General features: G+C 39.9%; 2 protein-coding genes across 2 annotated transcripts in view; one reads left to right on the plus strand and one right to left on the minus strand.

Moving 5' to 3' along the window:
- Positions 1 to 15,900, minus strand: PPWD1 (peptidylprolyl isomerase domain and WD repeat containing 1). Its single transcript, XM_014964920.1, has 11 exons — positions 15,709 to 15,900; positions 13,808 to 13,910; positions 13,095 to 13,195; positions 11,706 to 11,826; positions 8,884 to 9,331; positions 8,118 to 8,308; positions 7,423 to 7,612; positions 5,862 to 6,043; positions 3,151 to 3,232; positions 2,390 to 2,572; positions 1 to 349 (listed from the first exon to the last, which is right to left on the minus strand). The coding sequence occupies exons 1-11, from the start codon at positions 15,875 to 15,877 to the stop codon at positions 206 to 208; spliced, it is 1,914 nt and encodes a 637-aa protein (XP_014820406.1). The 5' UTR covers positions 15,878 to 15,900; the 3' UTR covers positions 1 to 205.
- The window catches only part of CENPK (centromere protein K), a 23,547-nt gene continuing 20,025 nt past the window's right edge, over positions 15,864 to 19,385 (plus strand). The window contains exons 1-2 of the mRNA XM_014964923.1: positions 15,864 to 16,035; positions 18,287 to 18,388. Coding sequence (XP_014820409.1) covers positions 15,973 to 16,035; positions 18,287 to 18,388 — 165 coding nt within the window. The 5' untranslated portion in view covers positions 15,864 to 15,972. The remainder of the gene's footprint in view (positions 16,036 to 18,286; positions 18,389 to 19,385) is intronic.

Below are 19,385 nucleotides of genomic sequence, written 5' to 3' on the forward strand. Positions count from 1 at the left end.
TTTTCTAGAAACATGCAGGTGTTTTTACTTTAAAATACAAAGTTACCAGAAATACAGACTCAGGGCACTTTAGGTACATTAAAAATAGGAAAACTGGTGATTGCTTTGTCTAGGAATTACCAACAGTGTTTCTGTTTCAAGGTCCCTTTTTGGGTTCCACCATGCCAAGGTTTTTTTGCGTAAGCTGGAACCTTCAACTCCTTGCTTACTTCACTGTGATATTAATGATGCTGATATCTTCATAGGGTTTGTCGGTTTTGGGATTGACTTTTACATTTGAGATTCTCTGAACGACTTCCATTCCTTTAGTCACCCGTCCAAACACACTGTGCTTGTTGTCTAGCCACGGCTGTTTGAGGCCAGGAGAAAGAAAAAGCATATTAAAGTAAAAAGCAGCATACAGAATAAAGTAAAATAGAAAGCAACCCGGAAAGAGACTGAATAAGTGAACATGAATGCATTTTATTATGTTCAGGCTATGAAACTTAGGTGGCTAATAGATATTCATATGCGTGTAAATTCATCATTTTCCAATTGTCTTCTAAAGTACTACAGAGATCAAGTTCTAGCAATGCAGTAGCATTTCCTAGTTTATTTTAAAGTGTATTCTGTTCACAGAAATGCTGTTTCAGTCATAGAATCGTCTAGGTTGGAAGGGACCTTGATCATCTAGTCCGACCATCAACCTAACTCTGACAAAAAAATAAATAAGAAATAGGAAATAAAAATTACTAAACCATATTCCTGAGGACCATGTCTACCCATCTTTTGAACACCTCCAGGGATGGTGCCTCAACCACTTCCCGGGGCAGCCCATTCCAATGCTGGATAACCCTTTCCATGAAGAAATGTTTCCTAATATCCAATCCGAACCTCCCCTGGCGCGACTTGAGGCCATTTCCCCTTGTCCTATCTCCTGTGACCTGGGAGAAGTGACCGACCCCCACCTCTCTACACCCCCCCTTCAGGTAGTTGTAGAGAGCGATAAGGTCTCCCCTCAGTCTCCTCTTCTCCAGACTGAACAACCCCAGCTCCCTCAGCCTCTCCTCAGAAGACTTGTGCTCCAGACCCCTCACCAGCTTCATTGCCCTTCTCTGCACCCGCTCCAGCACCTCAATGTCTTTTTTGTGGTGAGGGGCCCAAAACTGGACACAGTACTCGAGGTGGGGCCTCACCAGTGCCCAGTACAGGGGGATGATCACCTCTCGGGTCCTACTCACCACGCTGTTCCTGATACAGGCCAGGATACCATTGGCCTTCTTGGCCACCTGGGCACACTGCTGGCTCATGTTCAGCCTGCTGGTCATGCAGCCTGCTGTCAACCAACACCATCTCTATTTGATGGTATTTTCACAGCTGAATTCTAAGTGCCAGTCCAGAATTTGACTTAATTCAAAGTCAATACAGTAAGCCCAATTAGCAATCTGAATATAAGGACTGATATAACTTTGTAAGCTTCAAGACTACGGTAGATGGGTGCTTTTTAAAAAAAATAAAATACGAGATTTTGAAAAAAGTACTAGATGAACGTAGTTTCTGTGTTACATTGTATCTGTTAGACACATATACCAAAATTTCTTTTTTTGGCTCTGAAATTGTACACAGATCTAAAGAAATCTTCAAACCTGAATACTGGTTTCCTTGCAATATTAAGGAGTCATCCTGGTACCATATCAAAAAACTTAAAACATTTTAAGCAATAGCTCGATTTCCATCAAGTTTAAGCCAGTACACTAATGAAAAATACTCCAGTAATAACAGTTGCAAACATGTCTGATTTACTATATACCGCCTGGAGAAGAGAAGGCTCCAGGGAGACTTTGTAGCAGCCTTCCAGTACCCAAAGGGGGCCTACAGGAAAGGTGAGGAGGGACTCTTTATCAGAGAGTGCAGTGACAGGATGAGGGGTAACGGTTGCAAACTGAAAGAGGGGAGATTTATATTAGATATTAGGAAGAAATTCCTTACTGTGAGGGTGGTGAGACACTGGAAGAGGGTGCCCAGGGAAGTTGTGGATGCCCTGTCCCTGGAAATGTCCAAGGCCAGGCTGGATGGGGCTTTGAGCAGTTTGGTCTAGGGGAAGGTGTCCCTGCTCAGGTCAGGGGGGTTGGAACTCAATGATCTTTAAGGTCCCTTCCAACCTGAACCATTCAATGATTCTTAGTCCAATTAACAGCAAAAAGCATCCTGATCACAACTTACAAAAATACTTCTCTATTTCTTGAAGGACTGTTTCAGTGAAGCCTACACAGTATATACTGTGTGCAGCATTTGTTTGCATGATAAAAAGATTATTTAGATAGAATTGTGTTCCTTTTTCCATCAGAAAAAATACATATTTTTACTACTTAGTTAGAAATCAGGACTTAAATTGAACTTTATTACTTACGGTTGGCACTACTGTTATAAAAAACTGGGATCCATTGGTATTTGGTCCTGCATTAGCCATGCTAAGTGTGTAGGGTCTGTCATGTCGTAAAGTGGAATGAAACTCATCTTCAAATTCTCCTCCCCAAATACTTTCACCTCCCATTCCCGTACCAGTTGGGTCACCAGTCTGAATCATGAATCCCTGCATAGAAATTAAGTATTATTTTATCATCACATAGAATAAATAAACAAAAATGTTTTATGCCAGGTGACATTTTTTCAAACTTACTTCAAATCTTTCAACAAAATATAAGTGTTAAAATGCTGTGGAAAAGGGACACAGCATTCTTTAACTGACAATCAAGTACTTGTGAAAAAACAAGCCTACTCACTGTTCCTCCTAGTGAAGAATGAGAACCCTGACTATCTGTACCCTCTGCAATAACTTAGGCCGTATCAGCCTGATTCTGATGCAACAGAAGTAAGAAGCCTTATAATAAATGTCTTATGACATAAAACAAAGTCTTAATTCAAGCAGGACTTGAATTAATCTTTGTCTTAATTTTCAGTTTTCTTCCACCTTGTCAGTTGCAGAACAACTATTAAAACAACTTCAGGTAGTGATAAAGCTGTTTAGAACCTCAGAGTTGTTCAGACTTTACAGAGAGCTCTGAAGCCATTCCAGAAATTTTCTGTACAAAATGGAAACTGTTAACACAGAGGACTGACCTCAAAAGTACATTATCTAAACCAACAAAAACTTAGCGTTTTACAAATTACCTTGATGATACGGTGAAATATGTGTCCGTTATAGTAACCATTTCTGCTGTGCACACAGAAGTTTTCCACTGTTTTGGGGCACCTGAAATTGCGCAACAGAAAATACAGACTACAGTAAGTATTTAACTGTATGGTGGCAAAGCCATCAAGATTTCAGCTAAGATCCTGCTGTACTGAGCAGCATTTCAGCACACTGTAGAATGCACTTTTATCAAATAAGGAGAAAAAATCCCCACCTCCTGAAACCCAGAGCTGCAAGAAAAAAAGTTTTGGGTACAAGGTTGCATGATTACAGAGGAAGGCAGCAGCAGTGTTGCTACCACAGGGGTATTTTAGTTATTGCTGAGCAGTGCTCACACACTCTGCTCCTCACACCTCCCAGCCAGCGAGCAGGCTGTGAGTGCACAAGAATTTGTGAGGAGATACAGCCGGGACAGCTGACCCCAACTGACCCCAGGGATATTCCACACCATATGGCATCGTGCTCAGCATATAAAGGTGAGGGAAGAAGGAGGAAGGGGTTGGGGGGGAACACGTTCAGAGTGATGGTGTTTGCCTTCCCAAGTAACCATTATGGGTGATGAAGCCCTAATTTCCTGGAGATGGATGAACACCTGCCTGCCCATGGGAAGCAGTGAATTAATTCCTTCTTTTGCTTTGCTTGTGTGTAGCTTTTCCTTCACTTATTAAACTGTCTTGATCTCAGTCCACGGGTTTTCTCACTTTTGCCCTTGCAAGTCTCTCCCCCATCCCACTGTGGGGGGACATAAGCAAGCTGCTGTGTGGGGCTTCATTGCCAGCTGGGGTTAAACCGTGACAGCCAAGAAATAAATCTGTTCTTCAAAGCCTAGTTCAAGGCACCACAGATTAGATGTTCCTTCCCCAGCTTTCTGCTTACATGGTTTATTTACAAAATCAATTAAGGAGTGTATGCTCCACAAGCAGAAAGTAGTTGACTCTTTTATCTCTCTAATTCTATTAAGCTATCTATGTAAGGTGTCCAGCGTTGCATACAAGAAATAAAATCTGAAAAAAACAGTGTTTTAGTATTATAGAACTTGCAGTCAGCAGAGTCAGTTATCCTTCTCTGAAACTACTCACAACCATCATTTGGAAGCAGGGAAAAAAAAAAAAACAACCAACCAACCCCTTTCACCTTTGTGACTTGATTTTTTACTTGAGAGATTTGCTACCAGAATGAAAATTCTTTACAACAGCTCTTCCACTAGTTTTATAAAACGGATTAGTAGCCAGGGTAGATCTCCACTCAGAGGTTTACACAGTCCCACACATATTCCCAGCAAATGAGAAAACAGCCAAGTTGAATCCATAGCTGTAGAGTTGATTCAGCTGTGACAAGGAACATTAGCTTAGGCTTAGTGATGTTCCAAACCACCTTGTGAAACACAGTGCTAATGGCGTAACTAACAGGAGAGACAAGATGATAGTCCTGGTTCCTGCTGGGTGGCACATACTCATTCACAACTTCATTTCATGAACAAGTGGCCAAAGAGTTAAAGGGCACACAAAGCCACATCCTATATGCTCCTCTTTAATTTTTTTAATTACATCTATCTTAAAGAGATTTTAAATTCAAATCTCAGCTGGGAGGAAACACTAGAACAAGAAATCACAAACCTAACAATAACCAAGCCTAGTAATACTGTATTTAATTTAAAATTGCATACAAAACATTGCAGTGAAGCACCTAGCAATATCATGCATGCAAATATAGTGACACACTGGCAAGAGAATTTAAAAAAAGTATGTCAGAAATAATGTAGCTTGGCCAGTCACTCATTGGTAAGGGCTCTACTGTCACTGCTACCTATAGGCTACAATGGGGAACTCCAGAAACTAGGGCCTGGTGCAAGATGTTGGTGAAGAGAGCAATGACAGACTAGCAGCCTGAGAATTGAGGTTGTGTTACCTTACTGGCACTTATGACACAACATAAACTTGTTTTTGGAGAAGCATGGACTACATTTAAATGGTTTACGCTTCAATGCATAGCAATATATACATAATATTATATAAATTTACTGTTTCATAACAAAATCTTTGCATATATTAGCATTACAAAAGAAGAGATACTGACATAGTAACTTTAGCAATTGTCACAATAGAACACTTTTTCAATTATATGCCTGGTTTTGGATATCCACAGTGGCATACATTTTATGTTGCTCTTGAAGGAGCTGCAGTAATATAAAGTGTAGTACAATGGCCACATTTGGAAATTTCAAACTGTACTGTTCCTCTGGCTCACACAGAACTATTGCAAAATCTACTGCTGCTGCCAGCATCATCATTCTTTTTCAAGATGGAATCAAACAGCACTGCCTTACAAGAATGTGTAGCTCACTCAGAAGAGCATCATGACCTATCCACATCTGCAGTTTAGAGAAAGAACAGAATAAAATAAACCCCCCCAACCAATAATTAAAGCAAAAATAATAATAATGATAAAAACCAACAACTAACCAAATGTGCCCCACCTATTATTTAGACCTATTTTTACCCTACTTCACTTGTGTTTGTCAGTCATGTTCCTAGCTTGATGTATTAAGAAACTGTCAGCAAGCAAGGAACGAGTAGAAAACGGGGAAGAAAATAACTATTCCTAACTTGAAATGTAAGTCTTGGATACTGCCACCAAAAGGCACAGAAGGAAGGAAAACTGAAATAACAGAAAAACTACAAATACGTACTCAACAGGAAAAAGCTTGATATGAATATCTCCCATGCTTGTGTGGATGATGGCGCTGTCTGAAACTCTTTTGGGACCTTCTGCCTGAGTGGCTGCCATGACCTCTTCTTTAGAAGGTTTCTCATTAAATACATCTCTGTCAGAATCTGCACTCTTCGTATCTTCTGGCTCACGTTTAGTAAACTGAAGAACAAAAGAACAGAAGGTTAACTCTTTGGTTTTCTCTTTTTTTCCTTTATCTTAGACACCACTCTGCACCCAAGACATCAATGTGATTATTCAACCTGCTAAACACTCCACTGGATCTGAAATGTAGGGAGAGAATTCACAGACAGTCAGTCTATCCTTGCATTTCAGTGTTGTGCGCTACCAGCATATCCAGTCACAAATTCCAGTACAACTACGTGCAAATCCAAGTAACTTCTTATAAACTGTTATCTTTAAACTTCCTCCCCCTTGCAACACAGTAGTTGATGCAGTAGTTTAGCATATTTTCTTTAAAAACAGTGGAGAATGTGTTTTGTTATATTCATACAGAACTGTTATATTCATCACAAACTTTTAGTTTTGCTACAAAGTCAAACTAAATCCTTATTCCAATACTGCATTAATACAAAACTATAGAAAACCAGCAAATTTAACTCAGAACAGGAAAAATCTCAGAAATGTAATTTTTACCGTACTTACAGGAAAACACAGAATAAATACATGAATACACAAGCATCCACTTAGGTGAGTAGAACACTTTCATATCAAATGACAATTGCTAATCGTTCTGCACACATATAGTCACGTTTTCTCTAACGGTGAGTAACATTTCCAGGCTTTGTCTGACTTTTCCTCCTCACTTGTAAATCGTTCAGAGTGACATAATCCCCTATATACTACACACTAACCACACAAAACTTCAGAAAGTATACTGTCTCGGTCCAATAGAAAACACAATCAAGCTCAAGCACGAGTATCACCAGACAGACTGATCTCTAACCTCCACGGTGATCACATCCCAGATCAACTACTGACTACTCTAGAATTGCTCGTCTCTTTGGCTTATTCATTGCATCTCACCTAAAATCTAAACAGTGCACAGGAAGATGATTCCTGTCTTAGTTGCCCCTAAGGTACTTAGTGCTACTGAGTCCCGATGATGCTCTGAATTTAATTATTTTGTATTACATATTTTATACAGCTAATTATTGTTTCTTTATTAATATAAGATCTGGTTAGGTTTTTAAACCATTCTTACTTAAGGGTTTGGGTTTTTTCTCAACTAGAACAAAAGCCGTTCTTGGAGAACTATAATTTAGACAGCCCAAACCACCCAAGTTTATGAAACTGTTTGAGCAATAATGAAAAAATTAAAGCTGTTTTGACTGAATTTATAGATAGTTCAAACTAAAAATTCTAGAATATACTTGCAATATAAAGGGACTCCTCTGGAAAAGTTGTGTTCGCAAATACTCAAGACAAAAAGCACTGGAAAGGCGGCAAGAAAAACAAAAAATAATGCAGATAAAACATCAATACAAGAATGGAGTTATTTAAATAGAAACCACACACACCATGTAAAACCTATTTTTTTTAAAAGCTGTGCAGATTACTGTCGGATCTGCCTGGATATTCTGGAGAACAGGATTTTCAGATGCCTTCATCTCTATAGTGATTGCAGCACGATGTTTCTTTGCTACTCCTTGGAACAAAGCCAGTTGCATCATTCTGATGTTCTCTTGTTTTCCCAAGATACGAACACACCTGAAGTACAAGATGTAAAAAGGTGTAACTACTGTTAGCTGCTCACAGTCAGAGAATGTCTCCTTCCTGACTGCAGGACTCAAAGCAAAATTCCAAAACCCTTTCAAAATATTTCTTTACTAGTTGTTTTTATGATGCTTCTCTATTCAAACTTGCTACATAATTTACTAGGCAGCCTCCTTAAATGACAAAATCCCAACTGCATGATCCACATTTACTTTACTTTATCACATCTAGTTAGCCAGAGATGAATTAATGACACATTTTTTAATAAAAATATGTTTGCCATGTTTTCTCCTCACTTTACTAAGCTTTAAACTGCAACTGCTCATTATGAAGGATGGCATTATTTTACCTACAGTCTAATGCAAGGCTCCCAAACAATAACAACAAAAAAAGATTAAAGTCCCCCACAGTCATGTCAAGTTTTAAATATACTACAAATTTGACTAAATATAGGCTTCGAAACAACATGTTTATCTCAATGTGTGTCACTGGAACTTACCTGTTAGTCTCTACATTTATGACCTTAATCCCCAACATTGTTCCATAGAGAACGAAGTGTCCAGTTTCATCAAAAATTATGTTAATTAATCTTACTGCATCCACTTTCTCCAGCTCACGCTCAACTGCCATACGTCGGCCGAACTCCATGTCTGGTAGTTGCTGTCTCATCTGCTGAAGTTCAGTAAACATCTACAGAAAAAAAAAAAAAAGAAAAAAATCACTATTATATGAACATACTGTAAACTTTTGATCCAGCAAAACATGGATCCACATGCTTAGAAAATAAAAAATTCAAGTGAGACTGCTCCACTTAACCAAAGAACTAAATAAAATACATTAAAGTGATACCCTATTTTAACAACCCAAAAGGCATGTTGCAGTACCAGACTTAAGCAAAGAAAGAAAAGCGTGTAGCTTCTAACAAATTTCTTAGAAGATGACAGATGTAATTGATTATTATGATGTTATTTGAATTGGGCATTTTCCACAATTTCTATGTAGTAAAAGGTAATCTATCAGTATCAACACACACATGAAAATCAACAACTCAGTTTCACTACATAACTAATATAAATCAGTAAGACTTAGTTTTGGAGTAAAGCAATACAAGAGGCAAGGAAGAGAGTATGGAAAACCTTTTCTGAAATAAAAATACAGCAAAAAATATAGTGTTAGAAGCACGTAACTTAGGTGTACATGCTGGTAAATAAATTCAAGTAAGTACAGAAAACATGCCAAAAAAAGAGAAGTAAGACCAAACTCACACTCAGAGATTCATCAAAGACTCTCATGAGCTTCCCCGTCAAAAACCGGAAAATTCTAACTTTTCTGTCAGACCCAAGAGTGGCCATTTTCTTGCCATCAGGTGAAAAACTTATACTGGATGGGTAAGCCTTGCATTTAGCAAATTCGTATAAATCAGTGTCTGTTTTATATTCCCAGTTAACATTCTTGGGAAATTTATATTCATGTGGAGTACCAGTCCAGTACTCAATCATTCCAGATTTGTCAGAAGACACTACTACTTTGTAGACAGGGTTCAACCGTATCTGAGTAAGAGAGGATGTATGAAGTTTATCAAAAACATGAAGTGGCTGGTTATTTCCTCGTCCATCATAGATGAATATTTTTCCTGTGCTCTTCTCAGACGTTGCAACAGAAGATATGGCATCTCCAGGGCAATATACCCATTCACACTGGCCAGGGTAGTAGCTGCAACAAAAAGTAGAAGGGGAAAACAAAAAAACAAGAAGAAAAAAAAAAAGGACTGGTGTTACTTAGGTAAGAATCAAGTTATGCTAGAAACTTGAAATCAAATATCAGAAGCAAATTTTGAACTTTATTAACTAGTCTTGCTAATATTTTTGTTGCTGAAATACAACTGTGTTATAATCAAGCTTTTCCAAGCAACACAATTAATTGGATGGCTTGGCCAATTTCTGTTGCTCCCATATTGTTTTATAAAGAGGCTGTGATAGAAAGCAAAGGTAGAAGGCGGGTAAAAAAGAAAAGTAAGGCTGAAAATCCAGCTAAATAGCACAAGTGGCATTAATGATTACTACTGAACTTCGGTAACTCAATAGCACTTCTCTTTCATCTCTTAAGAGATTAATGCTTCAGTGGAAACGAAGACAACTACACCTTTGTCATACACTTACAGAAACAATAAACTAGGTCTTGCCAAAAAGAAAAAAAAACACAAACCAAAACCAAAAAGTGATAGAAGTAAAATTAAGACAATCACTCTATATTCAGCAAGTGTTCTGAATGCATTTAAGAAGGAACTAATTTATTACAAGTAAAAACGTACTCTACAAACAAAGCAAGCCAGAGATAGGGTCAACAATGTCAGTTATGTCTGTTTTTAAAAAAAATCTGTAAGCAAAGATTTTGAGAACCAGAACTCAGAAACTAAATGGCAGACGACAAAGAAATGATACAGCCTCCACAGAAAACTCTCATTTAGTATCCTTTCACAAATCAAACTAGCAGATACTGAAGGGCTGAAAATTACAGACACTAGTAATTTGGATTTTCAATGCCTGTCTGGTAAAGATTCTTATAAAGAGAAACATAACCAGAACTTTGTCTCAGGTTCACTAGAAAGAATAGGATCAAATAAATGCATAAATAAATAAATACGATGTCCCATTGATGATGCATCATTTTCCAAAGTTTCTGCAGAAATAACCACCCTTCTCCATACCACTAATGGAATACTGTATAGATTAGTCAGAACTGAAAGGATCTGCAGAACTGGAGACAAACCTAATCAACCCTGCAATATACTGGCATACGCCTACCAAAGCAGGCAACACAAGATAATCTGAACTGAAAAGACCACACAAAACTTATGACTTGGCATTAACCACTGCAAGTCTTAGCAAACAGCCATGAAAAAAAAAATCCTCAGGCAGGTCAACAAAACTATCTGTTCAATAAACAGTAATGCAGAAGATAAAACTTTTAAAATATTTGTTGCTCTAAGTTTTAAAACACTTTTTAAGTTTTAAAAGGTTATTCAGGATAGTGCTGATATTACAGCCATATACTGTTCTTTTCTTCATTAAAGACTTCACTTCGGGTATGTATGAAAAAAAAAATATAGGGGAGAGGAAGCTCTCAATTACTGACGTTAACAAAAAAAAAAACAACCTATTTGAAGATAAAGCAGGAAACATACTATAGAAAAATATTATAGGTAGCATTCTCAGGGTATCCCTGAAGCAAAACCGATTTAAATTCTACCACAGTCTTCCCTACTCTCAAATAGGAAAAAAGCACCTTCTATTGTGACATCAAATTAAGTTTTTCTTATTAATATTAATAATAAATTAATTTTATTTCATCCTACAATTTTACCAAAATACAGGGGTGCTAAGCAGATAACACCAGGAAAAACAAGACTAAGGCTAACTGGAATTTTTCCACAGCAGACAGCCAAGAAGGAATGAATTCTGATAGACAAAGTACATAATCTAGAGGACGATACTAAGCTATAACCAGCAAAGCAGGTAACATAAGGTTTTATATAGGCACCCCTTGTAATAGCACAGGTCTTGTTTACCTCTGGCATTGTTGTAAAAGTCCAATAACATACATTCCTATTTCTCCAAGATTCTTTAGCTGCACACCGTGTAAGAAATCCTACCACGGCAAGACTAAGGAAAAGAGCATTCCTTCTAACAGAAGGAGGAAATTTCTATCCCTACGACAATACATATAGACCAAACTCCTTCTCTGTTGGAACTGTTAGTTGGGTATAATTTTTAAACTCAGTGCCAAGCAACAGGAAAAAAAATAATGCCTAAGTATTTCAAGAAACACCACATCTTTGTGCATATTTGACAACGAGGAAAGGCACAAATCTACTCCACTTGTGTCCTGTTGTAAAAAAGTCACAGATTTTTCTATTCAGTCTGGCAGTCTCCAGCCACTGGATGCAGTTTGGATAATGCAACTTAATAACCTTGATCTGACTGGGGGAAAAAGACCCTTAAAACCTACAAACTATTGACTGACCTCTTAGCAAAATAACTCCCATTTACAATCCCAAAGAAACATTTTCAAGAACTAAATAACTTACCCAAGTTTCAGCATGTTAATCATATCAAAGTTGACAACATCAAACACCTTCATGGCTTTGTCGTCTCCAACTGAACAGAATAATGCCCCCTCTGAACTAACAGCAATACTCTCAATAACACCTATTAAAAAAGTTAATTTACTGTTAAGACACAGGAAAAGAGCACCCTTCGTTTCAGTATTCCACAAGAAAAATCCTACAGAGGTTTAACCTGTTCCTCAGCTGTTTCTCCACTTTTTTGACTAAAAAAAACTACCTGACTTCAATTAAAAAACCACCCCAAAAATCCAAAAATCAAAACAGCACTTTGTATCCTGTCACTGTTTATAATCAGGTAAATAATAATGAACATAAACAAAAGATTACAATGGCAATTATTTTCATTTAAAATGGTGATTTAAAAAAATTCAGAACAATATTATGATACGGTAAAAAATTATATGCTCTTCAGCCTGCATCTCTCAAAAAAGGAAAAAGCACTCTACAGTCCTGCTATTACCATACACAACACTCAAAATTACTCTCCAATTGAGCCTTTCATAAGTTTTTCACAATACTTATGCTTTGTTCTCACATTTTGTTTCTGTACATAATGAAGACCTGATAGTTGAGATCAAGAACCCAACAGAACAATTTTTTCTAACTCTACAAAGAAACAGTACTTTTGCTATCTATTTTAAGTATTTTTCTCACTGTAACAGCCTGCATATGAAACTGGTTTTTGCCCCATCAGGCATATCATCACTTCTAATAGCAATGAGAAACTGATTTTCTGTCCATGTTAATGCTTAGCAGAGAACAGAAGAGCTATGTGTACTTACTACCTCAGAAAACTGGGTTAAATTTATTAATTCTTAATTGCTTAAGTCAGCTGATAATCATGACTATGACGCAGAATCAATTCTGCAGCTGCAATAATTCCAGATGAAAATAACAATTTTTTTTCATACTGCAGGGGAAAAAACAAACAAACAAAAAGATAAGGGATGAAAGTAACCTTGCTAAAGTAACATATTTTCAAACTTCTCTGGATTTTATAACCCCATTATGTAACTTGTTCGCTTATTTTTACATAGAAAAATGTAAAAATAAGTCTTCATGTCCTAGACATTCTCTCCACAGATCGGGCATAAGGCAATGCAAAGGATGTAGGAGATCTGTGTAGGAGAAGTCCCACATGTTTTATTCTCACCCTATCCCTCCTGCAGTTTGGGAGCAAAACATAACAGGACAGGAGAATGAAGGAAGACAGGTACATATCATTTAATCCCTGACTGCAGTAAACAAATTCCAGAACCCCCCTCCTCTAGTGTACTCCCTCTTCAAACGACTAAGAGCAAGGGGGAGGAAAAAGTGAGGTCCTTCAGAGAAGAAAAAGCAACTTCTCACCCAGGTGACTCCGGAAGTGTTTAACAAACTCAATCCCTTCTTCTATTTTTTTCCAGAATTTTACATGTCCATCATGACTGGCTGTTATGATAAAATCTGTCCTACAATCACAAAAGAAACAAAACACATATTATGCACTTTCACACCACTCTGCGGCAATAATTTGACCTGTAGTTAACATTGTGCAGAGAATGAACTTTAAACAAATTACTGTAACAACCTGTCTGAACCGGTACTATCACTTCCAGAAAAGAAAACAAGTATTTTAATGACTCTGGATTAATCTACGAAAACTTAACAGTCTGAATTGAAGAAATATATAATACTATCCCTTTTGACTATATAAATTTTACTCCTATTTTAGATCTGCTTTCACAGCAGTTACTATTTACTAATGTGTGTGTGTAAGCTATCTCCTCAATCTGTGCAGTTCTGCTGAACCATATTTTTTAGATGCAGTCAGTTGCTCTTACTTCTGTATATATTGTATATTGCAATAAGGATTTTAAGACCCTCTTTTAGTCTACTTAAACAATTTTTATCTTGTTTCTCAGTAACTCCTTTGTACTTAGTTTAAAAAAACCAACTTAAAATACCACCTTTGGACACATTAACTTCCCATTATTAAAATTCTACAATGAGAACTTCCTAGCATATACAAAAATACGTCTCTGACAAGAAGATACAGTTGGGAAAAAAAGACAGACACTTACTTAGTACATGCTACATGTGTAATGACATCTCTGTGCATGTAACTGCGTTCATACATCGAAGCACACGGTAGATTTTCAAGGTAAACATGTTCAAATTCAAGAACTAAACAGAATAAAAAGAAAAAGCCAGATTATTTTTTTTTTCATAAAGGTACATTTACTTTCTGTTCTCCCTTATTTACCCTTTAAATAGCATACTCCCATTTTAGTCATGAATAAGCTAGGATTTTGTGCAAACATGATAAAAAGGGTTTGCACTGTGACTTTGTACTCAAGACTTACAGATTCTTGGTAGACTAAATGGTCTGAAGCTGCGACAAGGGAGATTCAGATTAGATATTAGGAAGAATTACTTTACTGAGAGAGTGCTCAGGCACTGGAACAGCCTGCCCAGGGAGGTGGTGGAGTCACCATCCCTGGAGGTATTTAAGAAACGTGTAGACATGGCTCTTCAGGGCATGCTCTAGTGCCCAAGATTATTGGTTTGTGGTGGGGTGTTATGTGTGGGGTTGTGGGTGTGGAGTTTAGTTGGTGGGTGGTGTTTTTGGGTTTGTTGTGTGGTTTTTTGTTGGGTTTTTTTTTTGTTTTTTTGTTTAATATGGTTGGACTTGATGATCTCGGAGGTCCCTTCCAACCACTAAGATTCTGTGATTCTGTAATGCCACTCAAATTCCACTTTAGCCCATACAGATGCCTCCTTTTAAAGCAACTACTACTTTGGCTGTCTGAACATATATAAAAAATATTCAATACAACAATTTTTAAGTTACTGACAGAAAACGGAAGTTCACCCGCACCTCATTTTCTTCCAAAACCAAATGTATCTCTGTTACTGTTAAGCAATTTAAGGTCCCACACAGGTACTGCAGCTTAAATTCAAAGTGCTAGCACCTACCCACCTCACTGTTTAACCGCTCCACCTAAAATAACCTGATTTTTTGCTTTTGCCTCTGGTTTTTACATCTTATCTGTTAATACTAATGGCATTTTCTCCTGAACCAGCAGGTATGCATCTGTTGAACACCGTTAGGCTCACAGTTACTTTACAATGCCACCCAGGGAGCCAGATATACCAACACTGTGTCAGAAGCCCAGGGGCTTCTCCTACTCCCCCCAGTATAAGGCAGGGACCCGGCAGCCCCCTGAGCGCCCAGCCGGAAGCACCAGGGCTTCGGCATCGCGGACGCCGCCAAGCGGGGCCTCAGCCCGGGGGTGTCATAGAATCATAGAATCGTCTAGGGTGGAAGAGACCCTTGGGATCATCGAATCCAACCATCTACCCTACTCTACAAAGTCCCCCCCTACACCATGTACCTTAGCATTGTATCTAAACGTCCCTTAAACCCAGCCAGGGATCGTGACTCCAACACCTCCCTGGGCAGCCTGTTCCAATGCCCTATCACTCTTTTGGTGAAAAATTCTTTCCTAATGTTCAATCTAAACCTACCCTGTTGGAGCTTGAAGCCATTCCCTCTCGTTCTGTCACTAATTACCTGTGAGAAGAGACCAGCACCAACCTCTCTACAGCGTCCTTTCACGAAGTTGTAGAGAGTGATGAGGTCTCCCCTCAGCCTCCTCTTCCTCATACTAAACAGTCCCAGCTCCCTCAGCCGCTCCTCATACGATTTGTTTTCCAGCCCCCTCACCAGCTTCGCTGCCCTCCTCTGCACTCGCTCCAGCACCTCGACATCTATCGGTGTCCTACAGAGGCGGCCACCACCACGGTGTCCCCGCCTCATAGTTCAGCCCCCGAGGGGACCCTGCACAGGCCAGCCGTATTAGGTACGAGACACCGATTCAGAGGACGAGCTCCCGGGGCGGGGGTGGCTCCCGGCAAGGCCTGCGGCGGACAGGCGGTTCCCCCCACCCCCGCTCCGGCCCAGCGCCGCTCCTCCCGTTACCTCTCCTCTTTTTCGCCTGCGCGGCCTCCCCCGGCAGCGGCCCGACCCAGCGCTCCTCCTCATCGTCATCCTCATCGTCTGCCGCCGCTGCTGCTGCCGCCGCTACTTCCTCGCTGCCGGCGGCCGCCTCGCTCTGCTTGCGCTTACGCTCCGACTCGGACGACGCCATGCTGCCTGACGTCACCTCCCGGCGACGCTTCCCCGCTCCGCGCCGCTCCCCGTGCAGGGCGCCGGCGGAGTGACGCCATTACGGGGAGGCAGCCAATGAGCGCCGAGCGCGCGCAGAGGAAGAAGGAGAGGCCGGCTGAACCGAGGGGACCCACCATGGTAACGGGCGGGGGGGGCTCTGGCACCGCTCCGCTCCCCTCAGCGCCGACGCCGGCCCGAGGGGGAAAGCCTCCCGGGTTTGGGCGACCGAGGGGAGCAGAGCGTCCGCCGTGGAGCTTGGTAGCCGCGGCGCCCCGGCGGAGGGGCGGTGACGGCCGTTAGGGCCGCGGGGAAGGGAGCAGGCTGGCTGCCGGGCGGCGACCGAGCGGGGAGCGGCTGCCTCTAGCGCCAGCCTGTGAAGAGTAACCGCCTTCCCCACGGCCTCCGGGCTCTGGTGTCGTCCTGGGGTTCTGCGTCAGGGAGAAAGGAAGGCCTGTGGTGGTTCTGGGGGGGTGTCTGTGGCAGGGAGAATGGGGGCTCCTGCTGTAGTCCTCGGGGGAGGGTGTGTGGGGTGTGTCTGGGAGAAAAAGAGCTCCTACTGTACTTCAGGGGTTCTGTGTCAGGCAGAACAGGGGCTCCTTTAGTTCTCCGGTCTGTGTCAGGGGTGCTGTAGTTCTGGCGTCTGCCTAAGGGAGAATGGGGACTCCTGCTGTAGTTCGGGGTTCTGTGTTGGGGAGAATGAGTGCTCCTGTTGTAGTCCTGGGAGTGTGTGTCTGGGAGAACGGGAGCTACTGCTATAGTTCTGGGGGTCTATGTCAGGGAAGATGGGAGCTCCTGCTGTACTACTGGGGTCTGTGTCAGAAAGGAGCTCCTGCTGTAGCACTGGGGTCTATGTCAGAAAGGAGCTCCTGCTGTAGTACTGGGGTCTATGTCAGGGAAAATGGGAGCTCCTGCTGTAGTACTGGGGTCTGTGTCAGAAAGGAGCTCCTGCTGTAGCACTGGGGTCTATGTCAGAAAGGAGCTCCTGCTATAGTTCTGGCGTCTGTATAAGGGAGAGTGGGAGCACCTGCTGTAGTTTGGGAGTCTGTGTTGGGTGGAATGAAGACTCCTGCTGTATTTCTGGGATCTATGACAGGGAGAGTGGGCGCTCCCCTCTCTTTTGCGATGTTGTTTGTATCCTGCTTTTATTCTTCTCCTTCCTAAGGGGAACTCCTGGTTTTCTGTCTCTTGTTTGTTTGTTTCTTTCCCCCTGTCATTTTTCTCAGGACTGTTGTTACTTTCCTTTCTCATCTCTGAATTTCTTTAAGTATTTGGTCAGATTGTATATATTGACATGAAATGTTTCCCATAAAGTTTGCCTATTTGCTTGGTTGGCAGAGAGTCTACAATGCACTCTTGTCCCTTTTTATTCCACCCCAGGACCCCTTACAAATTTCAAAAGGTTATGTCTTCCTCTCTTCCCTTGCCCCCTTCCCCATCCCTTAGCTCTGCTGCTGAGCCTATTTGCTGTGATGAAAATTATCTGTTCAGGCCTTTTGTTTGGTTGGTTTTTGTTTGTTTGCCTCCTTGACAGTTTTTGGTCTGAGAAAAATTACCAGACCATGGCAATCCATATTTTCTTGTGTTGTGTTTTCAGTTATCGGTGCAACAAATTTGCCAGGAAGTCGTAGCAGAAGTATTCCTACCTTTCAGTTCTATAGAATACTTCCAGTGTTCAGTTAGATCACTCTGATCTTTTTCTTAGCCACTCTACCTTGGCATACTTGAACTTTAGAGGTACTAGTAGAATATTTCACTCCTTTTAAATTGTTCAGGTTTTCAATATAATTTTCTCTGATGCTGCGTTTTTGTTCTGAAAATAAACAAAAGGTTGAGTTAGGAATTTGTGCATCATTAAGAAGGCAGAGATATTTACTTCTTCTTTAGATCGCTATTTTTTTTAATGTCTTCTTCATCTCTTAAGTTTTTGGTGGTCTTAGTGATCCATTTAAATATTTAAGATTCGAAATTCAAGTTGTCATAAGGAGAAATAGATTAAGACATTTATTGGAAGGCAGAGCAGAAGTAACTGTGCTTAAGAACTTTGAGATATATGGAAGAAAATTGTGGCTTTGTAGACATGAGATTCTCTTATTGTTTAATACGAATAAAAAACGCCATTGCAGATAAAGCAGTTTTGAAAATTTAGGACTTTGTGATTCAATTTTTAAAAAAAATATTATTAGTGTCTTTAAATTTTACTGTGGTTATACAGTTGACTGATTTTACTGAATGGTTGGGTGCTATCTGGAAATATAGGGGAGTTAACTGAAAGCTTTGGATTCGGAGGTATTGCTCTGTTACATATCTGACCTGAAGTAGCAGGTATGATTCAGTAACCTACAAATAATTATTGTAGATCTACATAACTGTCGTGTTTCCTTGTTAATAGTCTGAGTATTTACCAGAAGTCACCAATAACTGTGTTAGTCCTGAGGATGCCGAGGAAGAACTCTTGAAAGAATGTGAAAGTATTTGGAAGCACATGGAAAAGGTATGCAAATCACAAGTGACAGAATAGATTTGTTGTAAACTTTCCCCAGCATTTGTTTTGTTCATCTCCCCATCCCTCATTGAGTGCTTACTTCACCCCTCCTCCCTGCCAAAGAAACCACAGCAACAACATCAACAAAAAAACTAGAGAGAGAGAGAGAGGAGCAGTGAAGAAAAGAAAGATCTTCAGAAAGGCTGTCTTCAGAACTGCTGGTAGGGGTGAAGAAAGCCTTGCAGTGTCAATCTTTGATTACAGTGTGCTGATGTTATGATTTAGTTATAATAGAATGGGAGTGTTTGTTAGAACTATAGAAAACTAAATAATTGTGTTCTGGTAGTACCAGCAAACTGAGACTTGAGATTCTTTTCTCTTTATCCTCATATTAGGTAAGATTCAACTGCTGTTCACAGTGGTTTGGATCTTAAAGGAGAGAGAGAATGGTAGGAGAAAGTAGCTTCGAAGGAAGATGATGTTAGTGCACACTCATGCAAACTAACAATACATCCTCAAGAATAAATTTTATCTCTCCAGATATACATTCCAATATGCTAATAATATTTTAGAACAAGATATTTTTGCTTACAGGGATCCAAAGAAAGATAAATTTTTACCAGTTCTGAGGGACTGCTGTGCTACACATCCTGTAAGATCCTGCTGAGTCTGATGAAAAGTCATGCACTAAATTTCATTTTGAGAGACTTCATTGCTTCACTTAATTTTGTGTTGTATTTTTATGCTACTTGCTTGAGTTCTGAATTGTATATTCAAAGCATTGATAGTATCAGAAATTAAAGTAAAAATATATTCAAAATTAAAGTAGAACAAAGTGTAGACAACGCACGGTGCAATAATTTTACAGAATTAGATTTAAAAAGACTAATGTGATTCTTATTTGTTGTTACATGTAAATTTCCCTTGAAAAATTGACAAGAGAATTCTGAAGTACTGTAATAAGCGATCAACAGAAATTTTGATTGGTACTACTTCAGAGGATGTG

Source organism: Calidris pugnax, unplaced genomic scaffold, assembly GCF_001431845.1.
Source record: "Calidris pugnax isolate Ruff unplaced genomic scaffold, ASM143184v1 scaffold273, whole genome shotgun sequence".
In the NCBI taxonomy this organism is placed as follows: Eukaryota; Metazoa; Chordata; class Aves; order Charadriiformes; family Scolopacidae; genus Calidris; species Calidris pugnax.

Coding starts and splice junctions, on each gene's coding strand:
- PPWD1 (XM_014964920.1), bottom strand. CDS start 15,877: ATGGCGTCGTCCGAGTCGGAGCGTAAGCGCAAGCAGAGCGAGGCGGCC. Junction 7,613..8,117: donor ATAAATGTAGAGACTAACAG/GTAAGTTCCAGT, acceptor CTTGTACTTCAG/GTGTGTTCGTATCTTGGGAA. Junction 2,573..3,150: donor TATTTCACCGTATCATCAAG/GTAATTTGTAAA, acceptor ATTTCTATGCAG/GGATTCATGATTCAGACTGG.